Source organism: Oryzias latipes, chromosome 23, assembly GCF_002234675.1.
Source record: "Oryzias latipes chromosome 23, ASM223467v1".
NCBI lineage: Eukaryota > Metazoa > Chordata > Actinopteri > Beloniformes > Adrianichthyidae > Oryzias > Oryzias latipes.
Window position 1 is genome coordinate 8,347,325 of NC_019881.2, and position 18,920 is coordinate 8,366,244.

Genomic DNA, 18,920 nt, shown 5'->3' on the forward strand with positions numbered 1-18,920 from the left:
CACAACATTTCAAACGTTAAACATTATACAGCACTTTAAAAAAATTACTTCTTTGAAAAAAATAAGTATAATCAGAGATCTTTAATGGCAGCGATCTAAAACATTTCAAACGTCAGACACATTTATTTAGGCATATGATTGGTCAGTTTATAACTCGAATAACTTGTAATAAAGAAGAAATGTGAAAAAAGTTAGGATTAGCAAGAATATTAAAAAAAGGTAGCAGAGTAAGAATGGTTATTCTGACAAATATAATGATTGAGTAATAGCCGTTTATTTTTCAACAGAAGTTAATGGGATTTTGGGTTCTTGGAGCCACCCAGTACCTCCTGTTTGGAATGTGATGAGGGAGGGGTTAGTTCAGTTCTCATATTCAGTCAATGTTTTAAATGAAACATCAAGGTAAAGAACAGTTGTAGATGCAGGAGGTAAAAAAAAAAAAAACCATCAACATGGCCCTTTAGGCGCCTCATGTTCCTCCAGATGTGCCAAAAATGATTAAATAAACAAAACCCACAAATCCAGTCTGAAATGTCAGGACGTATGCTGGAAGTTCAGGGAATAATCTGTCAGCAACAGCGTGGTGCACCAACATAACCATGCAATTACAGAAACTGGCTGCAAGCCTATTTTAATATCCTATTTGGGCTTCTAAAAGGTGGGAATAAAAAGACGACAATCTGATCCCGAGCGTTTAATTTGCACTTTAAAAAAATGGAATGGATTGTTAAGATGCGTAGCAGCATCTCTGTAATGGAAGCTTTTGTGTTTCTCGAACAATAAAGCCCTTTATGAAGTAGATCAAATGAGTTAACCTTTATTAATAGTAATATAAATATAATAAATAAAAGGTGCGATTTGTTTATTTTTAATTCAATGTTATTTAACCAGGGAAGTCCTTTTGAGATTATAAATGTCTTTTTCAAATTAGCCCTGGGGGTGAAGAGGGTAAGATTCCCCTCACACAACACATTAAATTAAAATAATGGGGAAAGAACAAAACAGACACCGTCAAGAACTTAAATGAAAAACTTTCTCCTGCCATAAACAGTTTATTTAAGTCTTTGTCCATGTGAGAAGTGACATCACATGGACAAACATGACTAAATAACAGTGAGACACACACCCAGGCTTGATCAATCTATAGCGGGGGCCTGCCTCAGCAAAGGGTGTATTGTGATAATTGGCAGAAACACCCTAAGATGTCGAGGTACACAACAGATGATATGTCTCGCAGCAATCTCAAGAAGTTCTGAAGTTAAAGTGGTAAAATTTTAGGGATTGTAACACCTAGTCCTTTTTACAACAACAAACTATCACCGAAAGTGGACTGTCAGGAAAAAAAAAAAAAGATGGACCCAATCTATATTTTAAACATACCGGTAAAAAATAAAGAAGTAATCTTTGAATTTCAGCTGTATATCTTGAATATGTGTTGCTTTGCAGACACATGACAATAGTGTCAGCAAAGCATTTTTTGTCAATGTTTGTCAAAAATAATTAATTGATAACAACAAACACTGCATCTGGGGAAAATGCTTTGGAGAAACCAAAACACCTTCAGCTTTTACTGAGATTTAAAAACAAAAAAAAAGGCACCAGAAGGAACCAGTCTTCTCCTTTAGGACGTTAGAGGAACCTTCCTTTGTATTTGATGTTTTGGTATAAAAGGTATAAGGAAGAAAGATATGAGGAAGCAAAACCTGCTGAGTCTGCAATGGAAACTACTTTTGACATATAAGGAAATTATTATCCATAACTTTGTTGTCATTTTTATTATTATATGAAGCACAATAGCACTGTGGGACAAAAACTCTGTAGGTTTGTCCCAGGAGAGACCTAATTTACCTAATATGTGTCACTCTCACGTACATATTCTACCTATATTTTACTGTTTAATTTACCTTTTCATTTTCCTTTTTTTATTATTCTGTCCTCTTAATTATTAGAAGTCTTTTTTCATTTATTCTTTTTATGGTTCACTATTGCTTTTGCTTTATTTTGTCTTAATTTTTATTTAACGATTTTATTTTATTTGCATTTTTTATAGAAGATTTGTACATGTACACAGTGTTTAATTTATTTTGGTTTGAACTTCCTTTTTTTATGTATTTTTACTCTTTAATCTTCCTTGAGTTTTTTCCTCCAACTTGTATTTTTATTTTATTTTTAGTTCCTGATTGTTTGTACTATTGTATCTTTTTCCGTTTCTGTAAGATAAGTGTGTTTTATACGTTTGTTGTTTTTTCTTTTTACAAACTGTGTGTGTATATGTATATATATATATATATATACATATACATACATACACACACACACACACACACACACAGTAATCCCTCGCTATAACGCGGTTTACTTTTCACAGTTTCGCTACTTCACGGATTTGCATCGTGCATTGTGTTCTGCATTCTGATTGGCTAAAAAGTCACTCCGCTTCTTCTCTACCTGTGGGTCAATAACGCTGCAGTTTAATATGTACACATACGTAAAAAACAGCTTGCCAAATTTACAACACGTACCTGCAAATTCTCTTGCAATTTTGAGTTTCTCTAAAACCCATAGAAAAAGAGCGACAACAACTGCCAATCACTATGTTCTTCTCCCAAACAAACACACCTGCACCGCGGGCTTCAAAAGAAGAAAACACTGCAGATCGGAGTCAGGATGCAGCGGCTCAGACTGAAGAGCAGTGAAATACACCGGAGTCACTATTTATCCGAATGTACTTTGTATTTTTTTCATAATCATTTTAAATGTTCTCCCGTTTAATCCAATTACTCGGGTCGCGGTGGGCGGGGCTAATCTCTGCAATTTGAAGCCTTGTGTTCACATTGATGATTAAAGTTATTTGACAGTACAGTACAGAAGTTATTTGTTGAAAGAAACGTTTCTAAAGTACTTTTATTTGTGAAACAAATGCTTGAGCCTGTAAAATGGTTTGTTCTTTCTTTTCAATGTATAATAGAGTATTTAATTCTGTAATAATTGTTTAAAAAAAAAGGTTTCTACTTCACGGATTTTGCTTATCACGGGTTCTTTTTGGAATATAACCCCCGCGAAAAACAAGGGTTTACTGTATATATACATATATTTGTTTTTTTTATTTAATTTTTTTCCCAGAGGGAAGACAGAAAGGGAATAGTGTGGGGGGGAAAGGGGGGGGGGGTAGGAGAAAAAGAAAGAGCGTGAGGACGTGAGAGGATACGAGTGCCAAGCTGCTGTAATTTCAGAAGGTCATGGTTTTGACCTTCACAACATTTGTGTTAGATCAGCTGGAAAGAAAAACATGACATCCAAGAGCGAAACTCACACTAAGACGAGCATTTTTAACTGACATGGATCATACTGGAAGCGAAGGATATAGCAGACAGGAAGCAGAATGAGTGTGAACGTGCAAGTGGGGGGTGGAGATATAAGCATGCGGCCAAAGTCTACAATGTACTCATTAGGGGGTTCAGATCCTCCCCAGCTCGAACGGCCAGACCGAGAGAGGGAGGGAGGAGACTCTACAGACCCCAGAACACCCCCGTCAAAGGTACTTACGCAGCCCGAGCGAGGAAGACCGCCCAGCCAAGCGCATAGGAGGCCCCCCCATGTATGTGCTGTGCACCACCTATGTAGCGTGGTGTGGGTGTGCAGTGTATGTGCTGCAGGTAAAATATGGGGTCTCCAGTGGGGCGGCAGGGCCACATGACTGAAGGTGTCAAAGATGCAATAAGAAGTGGAATGGAGGGCAGGTGCTGACGTTGCCCCCGCAGGTTGGCCAGAAGGTACTTTATATTTATTCTTCAATTTAAAACATTTATTTTATTATTAGTATGTATTTTCGTGTATTCTTTCATTTTACTTTGATTTGAACTTGTAGTTTTTTCACCTTTAAGCTTTGTTTTTTTCTTCCATGTATTAGTGTTTTTTGGTCTTTTTTTTAATGGATTGCAAAACAACTTTTGTTTTCTTCATTTGGTTACAAAACATTAATTACCAAGAACCTAACAGAGACAGAGTAGAATATTCCTCTTCAAGCTGCTCCTCAGTAGAAAGAAATCTTTTGTTGTTGTTTTTAAATGGATTCCTTTGCAGAACAAACAGATCTGTTTGGATGCGAGCAGCAGATTCTATCAAAGAACATTTGAAGCTCATCTCTGCAGACTCCATCAGCTCCCCCCTTTCTACTAAGACTTAAATAATAAACAGAAACATGAATAGAAATGCATACATAATGCCTCCTCACTGACCTCTCGGTGACCCAATGGGAGCTTCACTGTGGGACTTGACGAGGCGGCCCTCTGTGTCGGGGCTGCTCTGGGAGCCAAATGACGCGTCGGGGCTGATGGCATCTCCGAGGTCCACCCTGCACACCTCTGGTCCCTCGTCCTCCTCCTCTTCTGCCTCCTCGTCGTCCTCCTCCTCTTCTCTTTGATCCAGCTCTCCCGTGTCGTCTTGCCTCTGCCTCTCCTGCTGTTTGCTGTGATTCTCAATCACCTGTGAAGTTCACAGAAGGCTGAGGAATCATGTGGCTCAGAAATGTGGGTTTTTTGTAAAGCTTTATTTACAAAACAAAGGATTTTAGTTCAGTACGGAAAATGTTTCCAAACCAAGTGCTAGCTTAAAATTTAATTTAATTTAAATAAAAAAACGGTCTACCTTATTTGCCGTCTCCATGACAACTTCAATGTTTAGGTTCTGTGCGGCCATGGCCAGCAGCTCATCGTCGTCGTCTTTGACATCCCAGGCGTCGCTGGTGATGCTCTCAAACTCCTGGAAGGTGGTGGCCTTTTTGGGCTTGCCTGGTGTGGCCGGAGGGGGCCTGGAGCCCACTTTCATGAGGCTAAGAGAGGGTCAAAGAGTGAGCGTGAGCAACGAGAAAGATAAACAAAAATGCAAGCGTGGATGATTGGAGCATATGTGAAACAGAAAGCACACAAAAAAGTACAAAGTATGAGGGGCCGTATAAGACATTATTTATTCTGAACCATTCACATTCATACATTCTTGCTCTCACAGTCATATATACTCTCTTTCGCATACATATATTCTCTTACGCATCCATATATTCTCTCTCTCACATTCATACATTCTTTCTCTCACAGTCATATATACTCTCTTTCGCATACATATATTCTCACTTGCACATTCATATATTCTCTCTCTCGCATGCATATATATTACTTTACACATACATACATTCTCACTCTCATTGTCACTCTTAAAAAAGAATGTATGTATGTGAAAGACAAGTATATATGAACGTGTGAGGAAGAGTTTATATGTGTGTGTGAGAGAGGAGTATGCATGAAACGGAAGTGACTTTGGATGAAAAGGAAGGCACTTTGAATGAAAAGGAAGGCACTTTGCATGAAACGGAAGGCAGATGATTTCTCGTGCTCTGATTGGACGAGAGGCCGCCACCTCCCATTTTGAACACCCTCTAAACCAGGGGTGGGCAATTCCAGGCCTCGAGGGCCGGTGTGTCTGCATGATTTCCAGATACTCTTCCCCTACTCATGGCTGATTACCTGGTTCAGGTGTGTCCAGCCAATAATCTTGCCCTACTCATGGCTGATTACCTGGTTCAGGTGTGTCCAGCCAATTAGAACATGCCAGAGCAGGGTATGCTGGAAAACATGCAGGAATGCGGCCCTCAGTGCCCACCTCTGCTCTAAACCCTATCACTTGTACTGACTCATAACTATTAAGGTTACACAACTTAAATGTCATTTTGTAGTTGATTCAACTATAAAGTATTAAGCTCTATCAAGATTTTTTCAAATTTAACTTAACAGTGCTAAATATTTTAAAGCTTATTTGTATCTAGCACTCAAAAATTTTAAGATCCCTGAAGTAGCGTCATGACGTCATCACGTACTGGTGGGAGGGTCTTTCGTTTTCTCTACGTTAGCTCAGGTGGCCATGTTGGATTTGCCGAATGCGAGTAAGCGACGTTTGAAATTGAAAGTCGAGCATTTTATTTTTCTGCAAAGCGTTGCGATTTCGTCCCGCTTCAAGACGCCCCAACCTCGGGTTTTTTTTTTTCATCCGCCTCATCGCTGATGGTGCCGTCTTGTCTTCAGCCCTGATTTAATTTGGTAAGTATCGTTCATGGTTTATTTTGAATGAATGCTTTAAGAATGCTCTTATACTACCGTAAATGTGGTTTACTGTTGTTTAAACATATGTGTGTTACGATTGTTTTAGAGCTTAATGTGGCAATGCATACATGATTAGTTTGTCATATTAGCAGACGTATGGCGAGCCAAACCCAAAATGCATTTCTGCCCGTAAGTTACGACAGTGATGAGGTTTTTTTTTTTTTTCAGAGGTAGAAATGATCTGTTATGCTGCAATCACACTAAACATGATCCGCGTGTGAAATTCGCGTTGGAGGCCTCTGTCTGTGGCTAAAGTTTGCTGCTGGACATTTGTCCAAAAATGTCACTCAAAGCCTCTAACGGTTGTGTGGGAGGAGCTACCGCCAACAGTTTTAAGCCTGGTTGCTACATGGAAGCATTGGGTTTTGAATGCAGCTTTAAGCTTTTATAAATCACTGATCTCCGTTATAAAAAAAGGTTTTTGTAAAAATAAATTAATCAACGTGCTCGTGTTGTGTTCAGGTACCGAACTACAGAGTGTTCAGTGTTTCACCTCAGGTAGACGCCAAGGCCAGCCAGGTAACTTGTCTCCTGATCAGTTATTTGTCTAGAGCTATTTTAAAAAAACAAAAAATGCAATAGGTTGTGTAGTGCAATAAATGTTTTTTGATCAGAATATAATTGAAACATTTTTTAACATTGAAAAATCTCTTTTGGACTTTTTCAGATACTGAACTTCAGAAACTGAACTTCAGAAAGTTCACCAGAAAGTCACCATTTCACCAGAAAAGAGGTGTCTGTGGGTGAGTTTTATACTTATTTAATATATTCATCCTGAACTATTACCATTATTAGATTTATACGGCAGCATGGAAACATTTATGCACATTTTAACTAGCCAAAGGTCTAAATAGAGCTGAAATTATTTACATTTGAACTAAACATATTTAGATTGCAGGCTGAAGGTGGCACAATGGAATGAAGGTGCAAGTTGTGTTCTGTTACTTTGGCACTATGCAGTACTACATATAATACTGCAGTACTACATAGCAAATATTCCAAAGTGTTTCCACTGCCATGTATGTGGAGACACTTTGGAATATTGTCATGTCTTTATGACAGTATATTACAATAATAAAATGATGTTGCATTAGCACCATTCCATCATTTGAAACCATGAAAACTCATCTGTCAAGATCTGAAATGGATTTATGTAGAGTAGATGCAGTCAGAGGAAATTGTGCAGTTTTTACATGTTTGTGTAACTTAAAGCTGCCCTTTTCTGAGACTAAGTCCACCAAAACAGACAGGAACTGGCCAGCTTGGTTAGGATTTATGACCTCCAGGTGAATTTCTAATGTGCATAATTCAAAAACGGATAACAGCTGTAAGAAGCCAAGGTGTAACTTGCCTTAAAAATGACTTTGGGTCTTTGACCTGAAGTGGATCATGACATAAACACTGTATTGTACTCTCACTAGAAATAGACATCTAGAAAAGGTATCATTTTATTATTTCTTAAAGTTCCTTAAATAAATAATGGAAGTGTTTGCTCTGCATTTGCTTCAAAGGTAATGGATATTTCTTTTTATTCTTTTAGGACCAGCGTGACGTGAACATGAGACGGGCACTTGTCCTCCTTGCACTTCCTGTTTATCTGCATGAAGATGCCTCCAACTTCTTCAAGACCTGTACAGTAAGTGCAAACGACTCCCTGTCAATGGTTTTCACTAATCCTTTAATATTGATTGAGATTTTATTGAGTGACATAATAAATAGGGCAATTGTTTGTAGTTTGTAAACTGAGTGATATTTTTAAATGGTTTTAAAAATGAGATGGAAGATGAGACGAACATCAGGGACTCCTGATTGGAAGGAGTGGGAACATTTTCGTTTACCTTTTTCTGCTCCTGATCCATCATTATTTGAATAAAGAAAAATGAAGCTTTAGTCTTAAATTATTTTATAAATGTCCTCCTTCAGAAAAATGCTAAAGAACTTTTTAAAAACACAATTTTAATTGGAGTTGGTCCTTAAAACATCATAGCCAGTTGATTAAAAGCTAACAGAATGTTAGCATGAAAAGATTCCCATTGACAGATGGCAGGAATGTCAGTTTTGGACATTAGTGTGATGAATATCTTTGAGGGTCTGAACTCATCTGTGTTTTTTGTTTTGTATTTTCCAGAATACCAGACCTCACAGACACTGCTGTGGGTATCTTCTCAGTTGTCGTGGTGATGCTCCTGATGCTGCCGTCAGTGGTCCCACACATCTGGCTGACTAATCTCTTCTAACTCTTCGGGACATCTATGCTCTGGACCTACAGCACCCCAAAAAACTTGAACTTGCCTTCATATTTATTCAGAATGCTGTCTTGAGCCTTGAGGACAGCAAACCACTGAAAGGACATTTATTGACGCTGAAGAATGTTTCGTTGAGTGAGTCTTCCAGAATGGACTATTTGTTGGTTTAAGTGTTATGTAACTAATGTGTTTTGTTGTGATCATATGCTTTTTCTGCCGTACAATACAAAACCAACTCTTTTTGTCAATATGTTGTGTGGCACTCTTATAATGCAGTTTTATTGCACTTATTGTTTCTTCATCCTCTTGATATTTGTGCTTTTTTTTAAAGAGCAATTAAAAAAAGTGTATTATGCAATCACTATTGTGTGGCCTTCACGTTTGTTGGTTTTTATCAATGTTAGCCTTTAAAATGTAGTGGGGCAGTATCATCTCTATCTCTGTTTAGAATACATTTTAAGCTGAAGAATTTTAAATATTTTCAATGCTACACATTTAATGAGTTAAAGAATTTATAAAGCATTTGAGTGAATTTTACATATTTTATGAGTTGAGTAATATAAAAATATAGTTAGTTAAAGCGTTTTTTAGTTGGAAAATATTAAAAACTTTAAGTAAATAATCTCTCTTTTATAAGTTGAGGAATCTTAATATTTTTTATATGAAATAATACAAATGTAAGCCAACTGACAATATGAATTTTAATAAATGTTAACTTAAAAGTTTTAATAATATAACTTAACTGTTGCGTAATCTGTTACACAATAATTTTAAAGTTCAGTCAACTCGCTAGGGATTACAGTGCAGACGCTAACATGAACCAGCAAGAAATCCCAAATTAACAGACTTGTGGTGTGGAAAGGTATGTTTTTCAGCTAGCAGGAATAATCAAAGTATCCGTTCTCTGTTTCAAAATGAGATTGCCACAAAACCGTATGTTATCTCATACTGGAACAGCTTTGGATGTAGAATTCAGTGGGAAAAGGTTTGGACCCTGCCACAAAAGTATTTCATCACCAATAAAATCAGAGAAATTTCTTTCAAAATTCTTCACAGATTTTATCCAGTGAAACATTTCTTTACTAAGTTTAAAAAAGATCTGGACATAAACTGTTCATTCTGTCATTCCTCACCAGAAACTGTGCCTCATCTTTTTTGGTTTTGCTCTTTCACTCAACTATTTTGGAAAGATGTGATACATTTTATAAGAACTCATCCATGTGAAGATTATAGATTATTTTACGAGCATATTATTTTTGGATATTTTACACAAGAAAGACTTAATGCAGAAAAAATATATGTAGTTAATTTACTTATAATTATGGCTAAATACTTTATACACAAGTGTAAATATGCCAACAAAAAAAACGTGTTTTATGTTTTTCAGAAAGAAATGGTTTTGTATGTGAACAGTATTAAATCTTCCACTAACAAAAAAGCTGTCAGAACAGTTGAAACATGGTCTCTCCTGAAACTTTAACAGATTCCTTTGCCTTATTATTTTTGTTTTCTTTTTGCATAACCTGTTTTACATGGTTATCATTATGTTTTTTTTGTTCATTCTCATGGCGAACGTGAAGATTGTATTTTGCACACAGTGGAGTTTTGTGTTTGGTATTTTGTATGTGCAAGATATTGTTAATAAAGTTTTTTTTTTTTTTAAAAACGAACCGGCAAGAAGTAGCCACGGGGGTCCTGAAGCCATCGGAACCTTAACAAATATTTCATCTCCACCTCACCGTTGCCTTTTTTAAGAAATGACAGCTGGTTTTCCCACATTTATATGTAGTTATGGATCGAAAACAAGAGGAATTTGTTTTAATGTAAATGCGTGTTCCAGCGTCTACAGGAAGTGTCGCCCATAATTCACGCAAAGGCTCATGGGGGCTAGGAAGAAGGTGGATACGGATTCTCTGTTTCGGTGGCACTTCTATTACCATTATTGGTATTTGAGACATTCCTTTGTGTCTCTAGAGATGCAGACAGATTTGTGACCACTTGAGGTGAAGATAAAATATTTCTTAAGGTTCCGATGGCCTTCTTATTGGTTCGTGTTAGCGTCTGTTCAAAATGGGAGGTGGCGGCCTCTCGTCCAATCAGAGCACGAGAAATCATCTGCCTTCCGTTTCATGCAAAGTGCCTTCCTTTTCATTCAAAGTGCCTTCCTTTTCATCCAAAGTCACTTCCGTTTCATGCATACTCCTCTCTCACACACACATATAAACTCTTCCTCACACGTTCATATATACTTGTCTTTCACATACATACATTCTTTTTTAAGAGTGACAATGAGAGTGAGAATGTATGTATGTGTAAAGTAATATATATGCATGCGAGAGAGAGAATATATGGATGTGCAAGTGAGAATATATGTATGCGAAAGAGAGTATATATGACTGTGAGAGCAAGAATGTATGAATGTGAGAGAGAGAATATATGGATGCGTAAGAGAATATATGTATGCGAAGGAGAGTATATATGACTGTGAGAGCAAGAATGTATGAATGTGAATGGTTCAGAATAAATAATGTCTTATACGGCCCCTCATAACAAAGACTGTCTGACATTTAGTGGAAAAGAGAATCCAATAGTTTTCCAGGATCAGGTTATACATAAAACTGAAAAAATGAAGGTCTTGTTTTTTTCCCTCTGCAGTCCGGTACCTATTGTACGGACCGGTACCGGTTCATGGCCCAGGGGTGGAGGACCACTGATAGAATGCGTTGTTTCGCTGCCTTGTAGTACAATAAGATGAAAACCTGCTGTATATGCTCAAACTACTCTTTGTTTTTCCTTCTATACTTCAAAAGAATCAAAAACATAAAACCATTTATAAGTGTTTTTATGTGAAAGTATTCAAAATAAAGACAGAAAATAACATCGCGACAACCCTAACTTAGCCATGTTATTTTTTTTTTAAAGATATTGCCTTCTTACTTCAAAAGTCATTTTTAACTGCAACTACAATTTAAAAAAAGGGAGAAAAAATAAAAAGAATACAGAAAATTCTGCCAATTTTTGAATAATTCCAACAGATGCGAAATATCAAATTGGGAAAAAACTTTTTTCTAAAATAAAGAAAAAGAATGGTGTCAAATTGAACGTATATCTTTGTAGACAGAAATTAACTTTTTAAGTCACCATTGACTGTAGAAAAAATGGAGAGGTCAACCACTCTCCCCTTGTGTTCCCCAATAGGAAGTACCTGCAGGTTCCAAGACGCCAAAATCCCATGGACTGTTATTGAGAAAAGTCATTTAAATTTCTCAGAATCTGACTCTGATACTTTTTTTCTTAACATGTTCTTTCTAATCCTAATTTTTTTAAAGATAATTTTTCTTTATTGCCAGTTATTCGAGGTTTAAACTGACCAATCAGATGACTCAGTAAAAGGAGGTGGCGCCCGCTGGCCCCCACTTCTAACGTTTGATTGACAGCTTCTCCTGAGCCCGCTTTCGGTGGAAGGGGTGTGGACTTTAGACAAGCTCACTTATGATTGGCGACTGTAGCTCCCCTAAAAACCTGACTCAAATCAATCACAGTCCACGGGTTCCAAAATGGCGGCAGTCGTATCAGGAAACAATGGTGACGGTTTTTGGCCTGATTTTTGCGAGAGCCGGAGGTAAGGCGTTTTCTGTTGGTGACGTCACACCTCACTTTGTTCATTGTTTCTACAGTCAATGCAAACAACAACAAAATGAATAGAAGACAAAAGATCGTCTTCACTCAGCCTGCGATAAACATCCCACAGCAGGAATTTCTGGTCAAGTCACTTCCTCTTAACGCTGCAGAACAGGAAGCGCCACACAGTCTAGTCAAAAAGTTCCCAGAATTCCACTGGCTGGACTCACAGGAAAAAGTCGGTTCTCCCTTCTTCAAACAGCCACATCTCAACCCAGGATGTCTCACTATTGTGAGCTGTGAACCACCAAAACAAACGTCCAGATTCCTGCAGTAAGCCACTTACTAAAGGAAATTAAGAAGGTTGAGCTTTTTTTCCACAAATACAGCCTCATTAAAAACCCACTCTGATCATCTTTTGATCTATTTTCCAGGCATTCCTAGAGGCCTTCTGATTATGATGTATTTTAGACAATCTCATAAAACCTGTGTCGTTTTCCAAAACAGTTTCTGCAGTGTGGCAGTGGTCCATCAGGAATTCACCTAGAAGGTGTGAAGGGGACCAATGGCACTAGGGCTGGGCGATAATTCGATTTCAGCGATGAATTCAAAGTTGTTGTTTAAAAGAGATAGATATATAGACAGGCTTTCATTGTCATTGTCCATTATACAATGAAATTGAAGCATCACCATTTCAGTGCAAGACGAAAATAAGGAAATATAATATCAAATATATTAGTATGTCCAACATGTACAAGTGTACACGTACAAACTGAAATAAAGAGACGTCCAAAATTGCATACAAAATTGTGTGCAAACATGTCAGGTGTGCAAGGAAATAAAGAGGGCCTATATCAGGTAAAATCAACTTTTCTTTTAGTTTTTAAGTGTATTATAATAATTCCTCAAAAAAAAAAACACTCAGAAGCAGTACTTTGAGCCATTCACGCATCTCTGAGTGTTCCTCTCAAACCCTGCTCCCTGAGCGACGATACCTCCCACCACAACAAGTGGGTCCTCAGGCTAACAAACACCCACTTTCTCCGCAGAGCTGGCGGTGTTCAGCAAAGCACTTTCACTTCATATGCACAATATGCACATCCACCTTTGCAAAAGTTTAGATGTTCTCGGTTTTTGTGGGCGAAATGCAGACGCGCTGCCGAGGCCGGCTCTATATTAACGTCAGGAAATCGGCGGCACCCAGAAGGAGCGAAAGGCGGCGCCTCAGAGATATAGTCATATTACTTCCGAATAAGAAAATTAGCTCACAAAAATAACTCATTCATTGTTGAGGGTAACAGATTACAAAGTAACAAATTACTGTCATTTAATTTATTTTGTCAGTAACTGAGGAACGTAACGAATTACAGTTCAAATTTTGCTAATGAATTATAATTACTGGACTACAGGAACCCTCATTACTTCATTACTTAGGTTTTGCAGGCTCTGACATTTTCTCTCTGTTAAATGAAACGGAAGTTAATTTAAAAAAGAAAAAGAAATAACTGGCGCATACACGCCAGTTATTTCCAGAATTGGGGATCGGATAAAGTACAGACATGTCCTCATTACTGCAGTCACTTTGTTTTCCAAACTGGCTCAAAGATGAGACACAAAGAGATGCTGAAGGAGTCTTCTCATCCCAGAGGAGCAGCAGGTGAGCAGCAGAGCAGAGACCCACCCCGAGTACAGATAGATGTGTCGGCTGAGGATGAAACAACTCTAAAGTCGGCTCTTTAGTGTGAAAGACAAGAGCCGACCCCTTCCTTTTCTGTATTAATTCACCCTTTCTTACTTTATTTCTCTCTCTAAAGCTGCACGTGACGGCATCTGTGGACAATATGGGTCAGTGCTCAATGCATTCTGCAGGGGGGGGGGGCGTACAGTTGACTCCCAGCAGTGCAGAACTTTACATTAAAGGCAGATGCAGCGAGGTACAGGTGCAACTCATTGTAATGGAAAACCTAAAGTCAGCAAAAATGAACAGGGAGGCATAAAACAGTTCTTTGTGTTTTTAACAGAGTGGCTTCTTTTCAGACATGATAGATATGAATAAAGGCAGAACCGTTTTTTCCACATCTCACTTTGAGCAGTGGCATAGACCACACGTGTTGTAACTTATTTTTGTGTCATTTTTCACATTGCTGTCTGAATTCTAATATAAAACCAGGGAACGTCTTGAAGCAGATTCATACTTTCCATGAGGTCATTGCTTTAAAATAATGTTAAATGAAGATATGAGGATCTTGTTTGTGCTGTTTTTCCCTTAAGAATTTATATATGAAAGTAGATAAAGTGAATAAAAAGTAGTGGATTACTTTTTCTAATAGGTTAAGTAATTTAATTATAATTTTGATCATGTAACTAAGTATCCACTAAATAGTAATTAACTAGAAGTAATTTACCAACCATTGCTCATATTTCATACAATCTTTAATATGCCAAAAGGTAATAAATCATCATATACAGTATATGGATTTAGTTTACTCTGCAAGGCCTAGGAATAGCATGATCTGCCCTTTAAGAAGATTTATTTCTGGCAAAAATCAGGATTTGTTTTGCTTTCTTGTGCTTCAGTTGTGTGGACTAAGGTCAGCCGTTTCTCGCTAGGGACAGACGTTGAAATGGCAGCTAGCCAATAGGAGCTTGTTACCAAAACAGGAACAGTTCCTTCAGTTGAATGAAGCTGCTTCGGTAATGTCTGCTGCTGTTTGAAGGCTGATGATACCTAAAATGGGAGTTCAACCATTTTGTTTCAACGCCCGAAACTGAGACACTCTGATGAAAGCAAGACGTGTTTGAATAAATAACTGAATGAATTCATTTGAATGTGGACAGACAAAAAAACAAAGCAGTATTCCCATGCCCATACCGTAATTTCTCCATGCTTAACATAGCAACAACTGATAAATCACCTGCCGCATTTTTTTACTTTCAGTTAAAGAAATTACAGGTATAGAGGGAAAAAAATGATTAAAATGAAGCAAAAATCAAATTTAGTTTGAGAAAAATCAGAGAATTTATTTTTTGGTCATATCCCCCAGCTTTAGTTGGCCCGAACCGAACCCAACTCCCCTCCCTGAGGTCTCTCTATTTACATGCTCTCCCGTTAAATAACAGCTTATATACACCAAAAACACAACTTTTTATCAGAGTTGGTCTACATCACACTTTACTTAAGCCTTTCAGAGTAAACTATGTCCATATATATGATGAAATATTACCTTTGGCACACTAAAGAACCATTTATTATGAAATATTAGTTATTTTCACAGCTCATTTTCATTCCCAGAAGAAAGACAACTCGAACTCTGAGGCTCCGCCTGTCTCTCATTGTGGGTGGCGCCCATTTTCATGGCGTCAACCTAGAGTCGGCCTTAGCAGCGGCCTCTGCGTTTCGCCCACGAAACAAGCAAAATCCAAACTTTTGCAAAAAAGGGACGTGCACATTGTGCATTTAAAATGACAGCGTTTTTGCCTATCACTGCGCAGAGAAAGTGAGTGTGTTTGTTAGCCTGGGGCGGAGCTGACAGTGCAGACTCTTCCTGGAAGGGGCTGTTCTCACTTTGTGATGTCACAATGTGAAAAATTCACTTTTTTTCGCTGGATTGGGAGGGGCTGGTGTTCACGTTTTTAGAGGAATACTCCGAAATGCATGAACAGAGCAAAATGCCGCTTTGGGGGTTTCTTTGTGAGTAATTAACATTAACTTCAAAGCTCAAAAAGTTCATTTTACATGAGATAGGCCCTTTAGGTATTCACACCTGGCGCCACGGAGATCTAAATCACATAAGCAAATTTTTTGGAATGAAATCAAACATGGTGGCTCAGAAGTTTAGATAACAGCAGACTTTCCTTTAAAAAATCTGTTGGCGTTCAATTAGAGCAACAAAAGACACTGAACTTACTTTGCATGGAGTCGTGGGTCGAAGGGTGGATGCTGCGCCCCGTACACATGCTGGATGCTGAGGAGGAACACCGAAAATGAATGAAGAAATCTGTGACAGGCTGCCAAAGTTAGCTTAGTTAGCAACTGCTAAAAGAGGAACCAACACGGGGAAAACTGCAAATAAAGGATTTATATTAAGGAAAGAAGTTTAAATTCGATTTATTATTTGAACTAAACTAACAAATAACGGCTACAAAAACACACAAGTTACAACTAGTACTATACATAGCTATGTTAGCATAGCTTTTTAGGCTAAATTAGCAACGTGTACTTTCTGTTTATAGCTATTTAGCTTAAAAATTAGAATACTAAAAAAAGTCAGCACTCCCCCGAGTTGGTAGAAATTATTACGAAAACAAAGTTGCAAGGGAAGCTGAAGAATGCGGCGTCAGCTGAGTGAAACTAGCTGCACACACAGCTAAGCAGAAGAGCCTGGGAACACGTCACATACCTGCCAGGAAGCTTCTCTGCGTTTCTTTTCCAGAACTGTTTTTTATTTCCGTCACTCGACATCTTCCCCCCCACACTCCAGAAAGTCCCCAACTTCGAAACCCGAACGCTGTCGCTGTCTCTGAAGTGTTTAATCGGTCTTTATTTACGCCAGATCCCCTCCTGAACTCAGAAAGCTGCCATGTTGATACTGCCGGATAGGCAAGTAAACGCGGCCGTGATTGGCTGAGACCAGATGGACCAATTACAAGTGAGATCTGTTACAGAAGCTGTTGACGTGATTGATCCGTGGTCTTTGCTGTATTGACAGAATTTCCCGTCTGTCAGTCACTAGCATCAGGACCAGCACTATTTATAGAATCAGAAAAACATATTGCAATCATTTTGTTTCATATAAAATTACAAAATGTAGCTGAAAGTATTGCTACTGTTAGATCACTACACGTTCTGGACGCCTGAGCATCAAGGAAAAACAGACTTTTAATGAACTTTTTTTAAATAAAAAGGAGAATCCCTGAAATGTTTGTAGAATTTGTCTCATAAAAGCTTCCTCTTTCACCAACAAACCTTTTTATTATTATTATTATTATTATTATTATTATTATTATTATTATTATGTTTGCACATACAGAAATGTGACGATTTAAATAATAAAATAAGAATATGCATGTTCTGAAACATAAAAACACAGAATCATGGACAATTTCAACTCTAGGTTATATAAAAATGTACGACAGAAAGCAAGAATAAATAACTAAAAACAAAGAGTTATAAAGGTTGTTTTTAAGAATTTCGAATAAATGGTCTCGTCTGCTGATGCTGCGTTTCGTAACTGGATTATAACAAGCAGCAAAGCACAAACAGCATTCCCAAAATGAAGACATCTCACTCTGTCAGAAATGTGCGTGACCGCGTTTGTTTTCTTCTTTTTTAATTAAACAATGAAGGTGGCTGATATAAGTTACTAATTATTTATTCATGATTGTTTTAAACGAATTAATCAAAATTTCGCTAGGAATTTTCTGAAAAACCTTTATTTTAAGAAAGTAGACATCGGAAGTTATGACTGGAAAGTGAACTCTGGCAGAATTGCCCAGAAATGTTTGAAATACAGATCTTAATCATCAAACAAATAGAAAGTGTCTAGTTATAAAAAATATATATACATGTGTTTTTAGTGTAAGAGCTGAGTTTTCTCACACCGCAAAAACTGGGTCAATGTTCGTTTTCCGCGACAGAGGAAACCATCGTTTTCATGCACGATCTTTGTTGAAGCGCCTGTTCCTCCGCTAGCACCAGTCGAAGGTAAAGCGATTCGTCCAGAAAGCGAGTTTTGTGACGCTGGTCGTACCAAAATTGGGATGAGGACACCGAAACACCGTTGACAATGACCGGTCCAGCCGAGGATACCAAGAGTCAATTGACATTGCTGTCGTCGAAGCTTCTTCATCAACACCAAGCGGTGGAAGCGGCTTTAAATCGTCATGTCTTTGTGTGGAAGGAAATAGAAGAGAAAAGCCAAAAAAGAAGCTCTGGCATTTCTAAAACATGTAAGTAAAGCTTTACCAGGAGTCTTGTCTGTTGAAAGCTAACTACTCGTGATTAGGAGGAAGGAAAAGTGTAACCACAACACACAAACACCTTTTGCATGCATCTAAAGGGATATCACGAGCAGCCGCCGTGCTACTAGCATAAAGTCGATGTATTATGTTTTTGACCGTGCTAAAGGAAACAGTAGTAGCTGTAAGTTCTAGTCTGCTCATGGTCAAGAGCGGGACAAAGGAAGTTTTCGGTCACAAGTTCTTACAACCCTGTTATAAGCGCTTGGCAAGGTCGCCTGTTAATGTGTACCCTGGGATAAAGTTCAGTATTTACATTATTCATATAGCCAAACATGATTCCCCATTTTCCACTGGGCACGTGCATATCCTGTATGCTAGCTTCTTTGGTTAAATAACAACAAATTAGTCAAATTAAAACAATTAAGTAAAATCTTTATTTAAAGTAGGCTTTGTATTGCATATGACAGTTTCTTTATTGTAAAATGCTTTTACACCTCCTATTGAACTTCAATGACAGTATTGTGTCATCAGTATATATTAAGCAATTTATAGCTACTTTTATCTATAACTCACAATACCAATGCACAATAGAGCATAGGCTAACAAATATAAAAAAAACATCTTAGTTTTAAAGTCATTGACTGTATGTGGGAACTGGACAGAGTCAGTGGGATGTAGAAAATGGCTTACTTCAGTTTCTAACTAGATTAAATCCATATTCTATTTTTTTTGTTAATGAGTGCATTAAAGTACGGTCACAAGTTCAAGCCCTTAATACAGAATAATAAACTGCACTAGGCAGACATAAAGCATGCAACAACACAAATTGAACGATCTTCTGAAAAATATTAAAAATTGTGGAATCACTTTAATAATGTCCTGTGACAAATAGGGAAGATGTGGTATTGAAAAAGACATGTCCAACATGTCCAACAAAATT

At 37.7% G+C, this 18,920-nt stretch overlaps 2 protein-coding genes across 4 annotated transcripts in view; one reads left to right on the forward strand and one right to left on the reverse strand.

The window, feature by feature from the left end:
- The window catches only part of tbc1d22a (TBC1 domain family member 22A), a 143,123-nt gene extending 126,450 nt beyond the window's left edge, over positions 1-16,673 (reverse strand). For 2 of the 3 annotated variants that reach the window (XM_023952363.1, XM_023952361.1), the window contains exons 1-4: positions 16,420-16,673; positions 15,928-15,984; positions 4,648-4,831; positions 4,239-4,485 (exon numbers count right to left, since the gene is read on the reverse strand). In XM_023952363.1, coding sequence (XP_023808131.1) covers positions 4,239-4,485; positions 4,648-4,831; positions 15,928-15,984; positions 16,420-16,481 — 550 coding nt within the window. In that variant the 5' untranslated portion in view covers positions 16,482-16,673. The remainder of the gene's footprint in view (positions 1-4,238; positions 4,486-4,647; positions 4,832-15,927; positions 15,985-16,419) is intronic. The other variant, XM_023952362.1, reaches the window with a different exon arrangement.
- A 1,008-nt stretch (positions 16,674-17,681) lies between these two features.
- cerk (ceramide kinase) overlaps positions 17,682-18,920 on the forward strand; it is a 49,616-nt gene continuing 48,377 nt past the window's right edge. The window contains exon 1 of the mRNA XM_023952621.1: positions 17,682-17,968. Within this exon, the coding sequence (XP_023808389.1) occupies positions 17,806-17,968 (163 nt within the window). The 5' untranslated portion in view covers positions 17,682-17,805. The remainder of the gene's footprint in view (positions 17,969-18,920) is intronic.